Raw genomic sequence first — 12,120 nt, 5'->3', positions numbered from 1 at the left:
AGTAGGATCTGGAAGGGTGGGACACATGCAAGCCTTACCTCTGTCCAAGGGAATAGAGAGATTGTTTCCAAATAGATAATTGAATTCAATTATAGCGGTTCACAAGTCGCTGTAAAATGTAATGCCTCAAAAACCGTTTAAAAGGATTATCATGCCGTCAAGGTTAATTCTATTATATCGTTTTCTTAACCGTTGTAAGTGAGATAATTATAGCGATTCACAAACAGTTGTTAAAGGGTTAATTATAGTGACTCACAAACCGCTTATAAAAGGATTTTTTTTTGTCACATACACTAACTGTAACTATATTTTTTGTTGTTGAAGATCCCATCCGCTATTTGTCTACCCCGCTTTCCGAATATGAAGCATTTGAAGTTGAGAACGTATTGGACTTCTGGACCAATCCTTCAGCTTCTTAAAAGTTCTCCTGAGCTGGAACATCTGTATATTGAACAGGTACTTGAGCTGTGAGTTTGTAAAGTTTTGACCACTTTTATTTTGTACTTAATTGTTAACTTCTTGTAACCTGATATGATATTGTATATCTTGATTGTGTTAAAAACAAAAGCTTCAAGAATCTCCTTGGATTGAACCGAAGTTTGTTCCTGCTTGTATGCGAACAAGCCTTAAAACCATTGAGTTTTCAATTAGCACGTGGTGGAAATGTGACACACCGTTTCTAGAATACATGGTGGGGAATTCAGAGGTGTTGAAGGCGGTAACAATCACTTCGGAATACTCAAGCAATATAGATAAAGAAAATCGGTTGTGTGCAAAGTTGCTTAATTTTCCTAGGGCTTCTGGATGTTGTGAGATCCATCTTCATTGAAATTGGTCTATTCAACCATAAGTTAAATGGCTTATTTAAATTAACACTATATGCATTTTGCAATCTGAAAGTTCTAATACTTCTCTTTTACTACTGATCACTTGGGGTTTTGCATTTCTTGAAGATATATTTTTTGATGTATTCATTGGTATGACATGTGATTGTATTGTGAGGTTTTTCCCCAAATAGATACGAACCGAAGGAACACGAACACGAGATTCTTATGAATTTTAAGCAGAATGTGGGATTTTCATCAATTTTTTATATACTCTTGTAAGGGAGACATGTTAACACTGGACCCAAATTCACTTTGCCGACCTGTCAAGTAACGACGATGTCTATATAATATTGAGTTATAAATATTATAAAATTTATCTGCCTTAATTCTTAAATCATTACTCTAAATACATTGCAGTTGGTTTCCTGGTCCAACGATATAGGAAAGATGGGTAAGATTTGGGATGCCAGGTTCAAAAATTGATTGGTTTTCGGGTCCAACGACATGGGAAAGATGGTTAAGATTTACGATGTCAGGTTCAAAAATTGATTCAAAGGGGTATTCCCATGATGGTTGATTGTCAGGTTCCTAGGTGAGCCAGGTTTGGGAAATCAAAATCAGTATGGTTAGTTGTTATCTCGTTTTTTGAAAGACTCACTCAGGGTAGTAGTGGCAATTCCAAACATCGTTAAAACAAAGTACTCTGATATTATCTTAATCAGTGTCCATTTTTATTATTGGGATTCAATTTCATTGCTAAACTTAAAATATTACAATAATGTAAAAGAACAAGTTGTGCCGCAACCCTACTTTTGAATAGCAACACTTATTCGCCTAAAAACGTAACTTTGGGACTTAGGACCCAAAGGATTACTATTCACAACCTGCTGAGTCCTGGTGGAAAATCTAATGCCTACGGGGCAAGAAACTAAATGTATTAAAAGCACATGGGAGAAACACGTGTTAATCCTCTAAAAACAAGTTGTGTTTAACAATTTTGTCTGATCCGTCTTTAATGCAACCTGACCCGCAACAACCCGTTGTCTCTTATACAACAAACAGTAAAATATATATAAAATCTTAAAACTATAGATATTTTGCTTTAAATATTAAAAAAAATCAAGTTACAAAAATTATGTTATGTATTACTTTCACGTGTAATTTTAGCGTTCTTTTCCCCAGAATTTTTTATTGGGCTTTGGGTTTAATGTGATTACTTTTTTTCATGGACTTTATTAATTATTAAACATACATTCAAATCCCAAACCCTAATTGATTTTCTTTGACGTAACAGTCGACTTAATCAGGTTTCATCTTGAGTTCGAAAGGTTACTTTGTTTGGTTTTTAAAGATTATGTTTTCTTGATGCAACTTTAATATTAAAATATTTTGTGTTTAATATTTGTTTAATTAGTAGGCAAAGAAGCTGACATGAGTTCCATAGGTGAGAATGTACACGATAGGATTAGCATGTTGCCTGAAGAGATTGTTTCACAGATACTCTCTCTAATGCCTACAAAATATGCTGTGAGAACAAGTATTTTGTCAAAAAGATGGAGGTACAGTTGGATGTTGGTCACCAACCTTGACTTTGATGGTAGTCAATGCCACACTATCAATGGTTTAGATAGTTTCTCAAAATTTGTTGATCGGGTACTCAAGCTTTGCAAATCATCCAGAGTTAAACTATTTCGATTAAATGTTTCTAAAACTTGGGTTCTGGAGTCTAGTGTATCAAATTGGATTGATGAGGCGGTCAGGTTAAACGTTTGTGAGCTTGACATACAAGTTATGAAGTTTAAGTTGCCTTTAAGCATGCTCACTTGTAAGACACTAACAAAACTTAGATTAAATTGTAGTGCCTATGATCTAACTGTTTGGTATCCATCTTTGGTCTATTTTCCTTGCATGATAACTCTTGACATCACTATATATAACCCTTTTGTGAATTTATTTACACTCATCAATGGTTGCCCAACGCTTGAAACTTTATCTTTGGAAGTAAGATGCATTGCGATACCAACAATACATTACATATTATATATCCCTACTTTGAAACAATTGAAACTAACGTTGCCAAAATGTGTTTTTATCAACAAAGTTGTTTTGCACGTCCCTAATCTTGAATACCTATCTGTTGGTGGGGTACTGAGCTCCATTTTTGTGATTGAAGATGTGTCATCTCTGGTTGAGGCTTCTGTTTCATTTAGTGAAATGTCATTTTATGGAAAAATATCTCATCAGTGGGTTGAGCTCATAAAGGGATTAAGTGGAGTTAAGTCACTCTCTGTTAAAAATGTAAGTTTCAAGCATCTTATAATTGACTCCAACTTTAAATTGTTGTTTGTTAGGCCATGTTTTCTTTTGAATCATATTTCTTCATATGCACCAACTGTAACTTTATTAATATTATCATTAATATTATTATTATTATTATATTTGGAAGATCACATTAACTTCACTTCTACTCAAGCTTTGTGGGATTCTAAACCAGTCCTTGGGTTACTTGAGGTTGCTGTGAGCTGAAACATCTGTATATTGATCAAGAGGTACTTGAGATCTTAAGACTTTAATTAACTTTGTACTTGTTAACTTCTTTAACCCAACTATAATATTCAAATTTCCGTGTTTTGTGTTAGAAACTAACTAAATATGCATGGGTTGGACCGAAGTCTGTTCCGGCTTGTATGCTAACAAACCTTACAACAATCAAGCTTCCAATGAGTGAATGGTGGATATTTGATATACCGTTTCTGAAATACATGTTGGGGAATTCAATGGTGCTGAAGACGCTAACAGTCACTTGGAAATACTCTAATAATGTAGAAGAAGAAGCGCGGTTGTGTGCAAGTGTTGTGAGATCCATTTTCATGGAAATTGGTCTCGTTCTATTATTAGTTAAGTTCTGATCCATATTACGTTGTAGCAGATTAAAGACATTTGATATTACTTTGATAAAATCAACATCATGTAAGTTGGATTTATTATTGATTTTGAACCTATTCTTATCGAAATTAATACCTATGTTTATAACTAAAGTATTCTTTAGACCATGTGTAGTCAAAACTAGTCACACCCGGGTATTTTACGTCACGTGGCGCCTAGTCAGCTTTTAGGCATTTTGCAAAAAGTGGGTATAGTGGGAAAAAGACCCCAAAACGCCTCTCTCTCTCTCTCCCTCTCTCTCTCTCTCTACCTCTCACTCACAAAAACCTTAAAATTTGTGTCATATGCGCGTTTTGTAGGAAACGCTTGTTCTAAAACGCCTAGCCATAATGCCGGGGCACACTGCCCCGGCGTTTTATGCCCAAAACGCCAAAACGCATGCCGAGTACGCATGATCTTACTATAAAGTCATTGCTTTAAACTCACACGTTACGACAGGAACTCAATCGGTATCAATTAAGTTCGTTACAGTATCACTTTGGTTTTTAGAATACCGGTATAGTATCTGCTTATGCTTTGCACGTTAAGCCTATATGCCCTTGTATATATTACAAGTACTTTACAACACATATTCTTTTAACTTTTAACTTTACAACTAGGGATGTGCAAGAAACCCGAAAACAACGATCCGAAACCGAAACGAAAACCAACAAATTGGAACTAACGGTTCAGTTTTGGTTGTGCATAGTATAAAAACCGAACATAATCGAATTTCTAGATTTTTATTTATTTTATTTTTTATTTAAGTAATTTATAAGAATTTAATGAATTTAATAAATATGTAACTAGAATACTTTTGACCAAATGTATAATAGTCTATTGGTTAATAATTAACAAAATTATTTATAACTAAACTCACTATTTTCGTCTAACTTTCTTTTTGGCCTAAAGTTTTCAAGCTCAAATGGCAAGACCGGAAAAAAACAAAAACTGAACCGAAACTAAAACGAAACCGAACGGTTTCAAAAATCCAAAAACCTAAGTTTTGTGTTCGGTTTGGTTTTAGCCCAAAATCGCACGGACCGCACCAGACACGCTCCAATCTACAACACATATTATTTTAACTTTAACGTCCTACCCTTTTGTATTGGGCTTAACTTTGGCCCATGAATTTAACGTGATTATGAAGTTACAGTTTACTATATATGCATGGTTTCAACTCCCAACCCTTATTGTTTTCCTTTGCAAGCAAAGAATTCTATTCAACCCAACATCTCACTCGGTTCGGTTCTTGAATACTCATCTTCATCTAAAGAAAGCAACGTACATCGAATCTTGGTATGTTTAGACATTGAACGTTATGTTAGAATATGTCTATGCATGTATGTATAGTATAATATCTTAAACGTACTTCTGGATTTGGTTATTCAGGAAACAAATTAATAGCTAATTAAACTAGCGTTTTACGGAACCATGAGTTCCGTAAGTGAGAATGTCGACAACAGGCATAACACATTGCCCGAAGATATTGCTTCAAACGTATTCCCTCTAATGCCTACTATATACGCCGTGCAAACTAGCGTTTTATCAAAAAGATGGAGGTACACTTGGATGTTGTTCCCGAACCTTGACTTTGATGATACTCACTTTCAGCCCGTCGACTTAAACAGCTCAATTACAAAGTTATCAAAATTTGAAACTCGGAATAAAGAAAGCTTTAGAAAGTTTGTGGATCACGTATTAAACGTTTGCAAACCATCTAATGTTAAGTTGTTTCGATTACGTGTTTCTGGATACGTGTTTGAAAGTGTAACGAATTGGATTGATATAGCAATCTGGTTAAACATTAGTGAGTTTGACATACAAGTTATCCCGCGTAAGGGTCCCAAGACCGTGTTGCCTTTAACCTTGTTCACTTACTCGACAATAACAAAATTAAAATTAAGCAAGACTTCATGGGAGTGTCCGCCTTCGGTATATCTTCCTAGTATGAAAACTCTTGACATTATTGGTTCTATTAATCCTTGTGACATTGCGTTTAAACTCATCTGTGGCTGCCCAGTGCTTGAAAGTTTATCTTTGGAAGTTTTATGCTCCAACAATAAAGAAGATTATGTATTCAATATTCCTAGTTTGAAACGCCTAACTCTAAAAATTAGAAGCAAAGTTAGCAACGAAGTTGTTTTAAACCTCCCGAATCTGGAATACTTGTTTGTCGGTGGAGTATTGCGTTTGTTATTTATAGAGGAAGATATGTTTTTGTTGATTTGGGCATCTTTTGCACCTTGTGAAAGAACATTTAATCATTCATTGGTTGATATTCTAAACAAGATTAGAGGAGTTCAAAGTCTTTCAATTCCATATGTAAGTTTAATCTCTTACTAAATGATTTATATTAATATTGCACCAAGTGTTAACTATATACTTTATACATTGTTGAAGCTCGCATTCACTTCACCTCTGCCATCCTTTCCAAATATGAAGCATTTGGAGTTGAATGGTTTTTGGGAGTCTAAACGAATCTCTCAGTTTCTCGAAAGTTGCCTTGTGTTAAAACATTTGTGTGTTCATTTAATAGTTATGGGATTTTCCGCGGTTCGACCCTATTTTTCTTCATTACTTTCTTAAGTTCTTATAAACTTATATCATGTTGAAAAGTTTTATCTTTTTTTGGTTAATAACAGGAGATTAGTTGGATAGAACCAAAGTCGGTTCCTGCTTGTATGCTAACAAACCTTGCAACCATCAAATTCACAAAATGTTGTGATATAGAGTTTCTGCAATACCTGTTGAGGAACACAAAGGTTTTGAAGACGGTAAAATTCACATCGAAAAGATTTTGCATAGGAGAAGAAGAGTGGTTGTGTGAACAAGTGCATAAGGTTCCATGGGCTTCCCCGCATTGTGAAATCCATTTTCGGACTAGCTAGGAAATTGTGTCAATCTGCTGGTAGGTAGTTAGCTTTTGGTGATGGTTTACATTATCTAATTAATATAAATGAGGAGTTTGGCGCCGCGAGTTTTCTTTGGGACATTTATCTGTTATTTGGGTTTGCGGCTTACTTGTGGCGACTGTCATTTTGGGGTTTCCTAAGTCTATTGTTTGCTATAATTGTTGCTCCTTTGTGTATGCATTGCATCTTTTGGTTTGTGTCATTTGTATTATACCGGATATTGTTGATACTTTGTTAGGTGATGTGCTAACGGGTGTTTTCGTTGTTGATATTGTCATTGTCTTTACTTTTTTTGGAGGGTTATTGGTTTATGAATTACATTTAATACAATAGAATATCTCACCTCTGGTCATGAACAATTTTTACTGAGAAAGTAGTCTGTTTGACCATTCTAAATAACCCGACCCATTCCACTTTTGGATTTGTAGTTTCATAAATTATTAAAAAGGAATTTACTTTTATTTTAAACCAAAAAAGAGCTCTATGTTTAGAAAAGGAGCATAAATTAAACCAAGTTCGAGTTTTAAAAACTTCATGGATCAAACCGACTTCGATGAGGAATAAATCAGCAACATAAATATTGGTTTTGACTTTGCACCAATTAGCCAGTGGTCCAATGTTGGCACATTTTGACCTGCTGAAAGTCGAACCCGGGTTCGGATTAATTCGGTGTATTTTCTGAAGTTTAACCTTGATTTGACCCGTGTCCTTATCCTAAAGCTCAAACTCAGCTCGTGAGCCAAAAGTCAAAGGATCAGGTTTAACCGGTCAAACCTGCTCGGCTTCGAACCATTACATGTTAGAACTGGGTTAAAAAGGTCAAATGGCCGGGTTTGACCAGTTTGAACCCAGTTTTCTACCAGTTAATTAGTTCTGGTATGAGCCGATATCTGCTGCAGCTTATAACTAACTACATGCCGGACACATCAACCTTTTTTATAACTTTTTTCCAACATTTATTATCCGTTACAAAACGAGTTAAACGAACAGCACAAATGCTATTGTTTATGGTTATTATTTCAATTCAAGCGTAAAACAGATAACTTTATATGCGTGAAGCGATTCCAAAATGCAACACCATTAAAAAAAATGTTAAACTGCAAATATGAGATACATGAAAAATTCGAATTTCATTGGTAGTTATTTGCCCCTGTGACTATTGGTGTATAGGAGTCGTACTTTTAATGGTGTGGCGGTTTGTTGTGGTACCGTTTAGAATTCGTTTATGTTATAACGTTGATGTAGTAATGAGATTGTGGCTTTCTTTGTCTACACGTTTATATTTTCTTTCTTTTGATTTTTCAGCTCTTGGCGTTCACGAACTCATTTCAGCGTCTATATCAGCAGGAATCTAAGATACCTTTTTTTGAAACTAACCGTTAATTTAGGTTGTATCTTGTATGCTGTTTGTGTGTGCACCGAGTATGTTTAATGTTATTTGTGTGTGCATTGAATATGTGTGATGTTTAAAAGGAACTTCCTCTGTCCCATTAAAGGTGACAGTGTTTTAAAAACATAAAGTTCAAGGTAAATTGAATTATTACTTTTTTTACTTACCAAATGACAATAATGTCCTTGAAAATTGGGTCGATCAATATTGTTTATTAATGTTAGTTGTGTGTGTTTAAGGGTAAACTTGGAAATTGGCTAGAAATTTTGAAAGTGGACATTTGTAAGGGGACAAACAAAAAAAGAAATATGGACACTTTTAATGGGACGGATGGAGTAATATTAATTATATGTTACATTTTTATCGCTAAATAAGTTTACTCTGGAGTTGTGGTATTGATTTTTAAGTATTTTAAGAGAGTCTAAGACAAGGAGAATTAGCCTTGTGTGCATGTGATATCAAGATCCAGATGAAATTTATTAACCAAAAATACTTAAAACACAAGAAACTTAGCTATTAATCACTAGGTAATCAATGCATAGACATTTGTTTTTTGGTACTTTCAAATCAGCTCAAAAGTATTTTGTTAACAAATACTCCGTATCTTTTTTTGTCAAACACAACAGTAAACCGACGCCAGCAGCAACACAAATGCAGAACCACAAGTCTATCTATTGCAACAACAACGAAGTACACGCGTTTTACAGATCTAGATGTTGGGAATATTTATATGCAATGCTCCACCAATGATTTATCGTCTGTTTAACACTACTTAATCTTGTGTAAATTATGGAAGTTGATCATTAAATCATACACGTAACTACAGCTCCTACACAACCAAGCCCGAACATTCACAAAGATAGAACTAACCATTATGCATTTTTCCCCTTTAACCAGAGGTGTGGTCAACCATTAAAATAGTTGTGGATTCAAGAATGTGAGATTGATTTATGAAAGTGATTTTCAAGACTACTTATTTGAGTTTTGGACCATTAAAACATAGTTGGTTACATGGTTTGAAAGGCTATAGGCTTACGACTTAGCTGAAGCTCTGGAAGAAAGCATAAGAGGCTTAGCCATATGGGGATCAATAGGAACCTAAGCCTCGGCCTGTCCGAGGTGATCCGCGCAATCCAAGATTGTGAGACGGCGAGGCTTGAGGCTTAAGCCTCACCAGACCCTGTGAAAGTTGGCTAAAATTATTATCTGCTAGACTTTTTTTACCCATTTAGTGCTTAGTGGACTTAAATGGTGGGCCAACCCAACATTTAGCCGATATAAGCCCATGAACCCTCTTTAAAAACAACATTTAATTAGGTTTGTTCTTGTTAAAACCTAATCTTCCTTTCACACACAGACGCAGACACGCAATCAAGGTGTAAATTCTAGGATCTCCGGCATAAAACCTCGAGAGGACAAAACGTTGGCATGCATTAGAAGATATTATTAATAAAAAAAAGCATGATGCAACTCGAGAACTATTGTTGATCGTAGCTAGAGTTTACATAAAAAGTGATACAGGTGTGTGTAATGTGTTCTAATAATGATCAACAAAAGCCTCATTATATAACAAAGGATATATAAAACTAAATCCCGAAGTATCTGGACTTCAACTTGGTCATCACTCATAGTTATTCTTCAGTTGTTTTTATTCAGCCTATTACTAAGTCTGTAGTACAGTCCAAGTTATTAACGATTGCCTCCATTTACAAAAATAAAAGTTACTGATATCTAAATGTAACTGGTATGCGAGAATCCCATAGATCTTCACTCCTAGCCATTACAAACCCATTCCACATGTTACTTAGCGATTTTTTTCGGTGGACTAGGTCTCTAACGTTCACCTGCAAGGACAACTCATGACCAAGAGCCAGATAAACATTAATTATTGTTAGTACTTAGGATATTGGCTTCACTCAGGATTAAGAATCCTGATAATTCAGGATCATAAAATTAATATATGAACATGAATGTTAAAAAGAAAAACCAACAGAAACTTTGTAGTCGGACCGAATGATACGGCCCAGCTGCATGATCCAGGCCCATCATCACATCAAGCAACAAACGCTCCAGTTAAATCACCGATATATTATCGTCGTTATCAACAAGCCAACTAGATATATTCAATGAAGATAATCATGGAGCATTGGATCTTATCAACTATCTTATATTTCTGTTGGTTTAAATTTGAATTTCATATGTTTTAGTTTATCTTTTTTCCTTTTTGTTTCCTTTATATATTATTAAACTTTCATTGTTTAATCAAGTAATTTTTGTTGAATTCCCTTCCCTTCTATTGAGTTCTTGGAGATTATCGGTTGTCTCGAATAAACCGTATCAACTGGTGCTTTCATCGCTGCCATCATGCCGCCCCGACGTGAAACACCAACCCTTGAAGAATCCATCGCAACCTTGGTGGAACCCTTCACCACCACCGCTGCATCCCAATCGGCCAAACTCGATCAAGTACTTAACCATCTCACCGAGCAATCCAAAATACTTTTAGCCACTGTTAACAAAAAACCCAACCCAGGCGAAACATCGAAATCGTCTAGCCTTGACAACCCTTACGACATACGGCCTCCAAAGCTAATCCTTGCCACGTTTGATGGCACAAACCCGCTAGATTGGCTTTTTCAAGCTGATCAGTTCTTTTCGTTTTACAAAACAGAATCCGCACAACGCCTCTCCATGGTTGCCTTTAGCCTCTCCGGCGATGCCCTTAGTTGGTATAAATATCTCCATAATAATGAGTTATTAACCACTTGGGAAGACTTCACCCGTTTACTTGAAATCCGATTTGGCCCGTCCTCATACGAAAATCACCAAGCTGCCTTGTTCAAACTTCGCCAAACCTCCATGGTCGCCGCCTATGTGACTGAGTTTGAGCGCCTTTGCAACTGTGTTATTGGTTTACCCCAAGAGGCTTTACTCAATTGTTTTCTTTCGGGTCTTCGGAAAGATATCCAACAAGAATTAGCCATCCATAAACCAACCTCCCTTACCCAATCCATGGGACTCGCAAAACTAGTCGAAGACAAACTTGCCGACCAACGTTTTCGTCCTCGCCCAAATCCACCTTTTCGTGCCCAGCCCACAACCACGGTCCAAACCCAAGTTCATACAACTTCACCAACCACCAATAACACTCAACTGTTGTTGGCTACACCACCCACCCCCACCCCCGCCTTACCTTTTACCCGCCTCTCCCATGAAGCCTTACAACAACGTAAAGCCGTCGGCCTTTGCTTCCGTTGCCCAGAAAAGTACCACCCCGGCCACCGTTGTAACCCTCCGCAGTTCCATCTCATAGTTGATAACGACAAGCCCTCGTTAATCGACCTCGGTGACCCCACCCAAACACAATCACAATCCGCTCCTGAAACCACTGCTGACGCAACCGAACCCACCAACTCGGTTCTTGACAACCAGTTCTGGGCCCTCTCCCCGGCCGCCTTACTTGGTGTTACTTCGCCTAAAGCATTACGTGTAACAGGATTTATCGCAAGCCAACTTGTTACCATCTTAATTGACTCGGGTAGTACCCATAATATCATCCAACCTCGCATGGCTACTTTCCTTAATCTACCGATTAATCACACTACCACGTTCTCCTTCATGATCGGGAATGGTGATCTAATCCACTGTACGGGGGTTTTGCCCCGACGTGACTATCTTCTTAGCCAAACAATCCTTTTTTGCTTCCCCTATTTGTATTGCCCATTGAAGGGGCAGACATTGTACTCGGAATCGCATGGTTGAGCACTCTTGGTAAGATCACAGCAGACTTTTCCATTCCCGCTATTTCCTTTACGCACCAAGGTCACGGTATCACCTTAACAGGAGAACCGTTGTCCTCGCCGGCGACGCATTAAGCCACCTCCTATAGAAGGGTGCCATCGCATCCATTCATACCCTCATCTTCCATCAACTAACCGACACACCCAACCCACTTAATTTAAATCAATCAGACCCTCACCTTCAACACTTGCTACAAACCTATGCCCACCTTTTCCAAACACCATCAACACTTCCTCCAGTAAGGCAACACGATCATCATATT

At 36.8% G+C, this 12,120-nt stretch overlaps 2 protein-coding genes across 2 annotated transcripts; both read left to right on the top strand.

The window, feature by feature from the left end:
- The first annotated feature begins 1,974 nt into the window (after positions 1–1,974).
- Positions 1,975–3,736, top strand: LOC143616192 (F-box protein At4g09920-like). Its single transcript, XM_077089091.1, has 2 exons — positions 1,975–3,344; positions 3,467–3,736. The coding sequence occupies exons 1-2, from the start codon at positions 2,259–2,261 to the stop codon at positions 3,734–3,736; spliced, it is 1,356 nt and encodes a 451-aa protein (XP_076945206.1). The 5' UTR covers positions 1,975–2,258.
- A 986-nt stretch (positions 3,737–4,722) lies between these two features.
- Positions 4,723–6,356, top strand: LOC143616194 (F-box/LRR-repeat protein At3g59200-like). Its single transcript, XM_077089093.1, has one exon. It carries the CDS (start codon positions 5,187–5,189, stop codon positions 6,096–6,098), a length of 912 nt encoding a protein of 303 aa, XP_076945208.1. The 5' UTR covers positions 4,723–5,186; the 3' UTR covers positions 6,099–6,356.
- The last annotated feature ends 5,764 nt before the right edge of the window (positions 6,357–12,120 follow it).

This window comes from Bidens hawaiensis, unplaced genomic scaffold, assembly GCF_021521415.1.
Source record: "Bidens hawaiensis isolate Kalapana, Puna unplaced genomic scaffold, B.hawaiensis_p1.1 tig00046156_1, whole genome shotgun sequence".
NCBI lineage: Eukaryota > Viridiplantae > Streptophyta > Magnoliopsida > Asterales > Asteraceae > Bidens > Bidens hawaiensis.
Note: the sequence above shows the minus strand (reverse complement) of the source record. Positions and strands in the feature narration are given on the sequence as shown.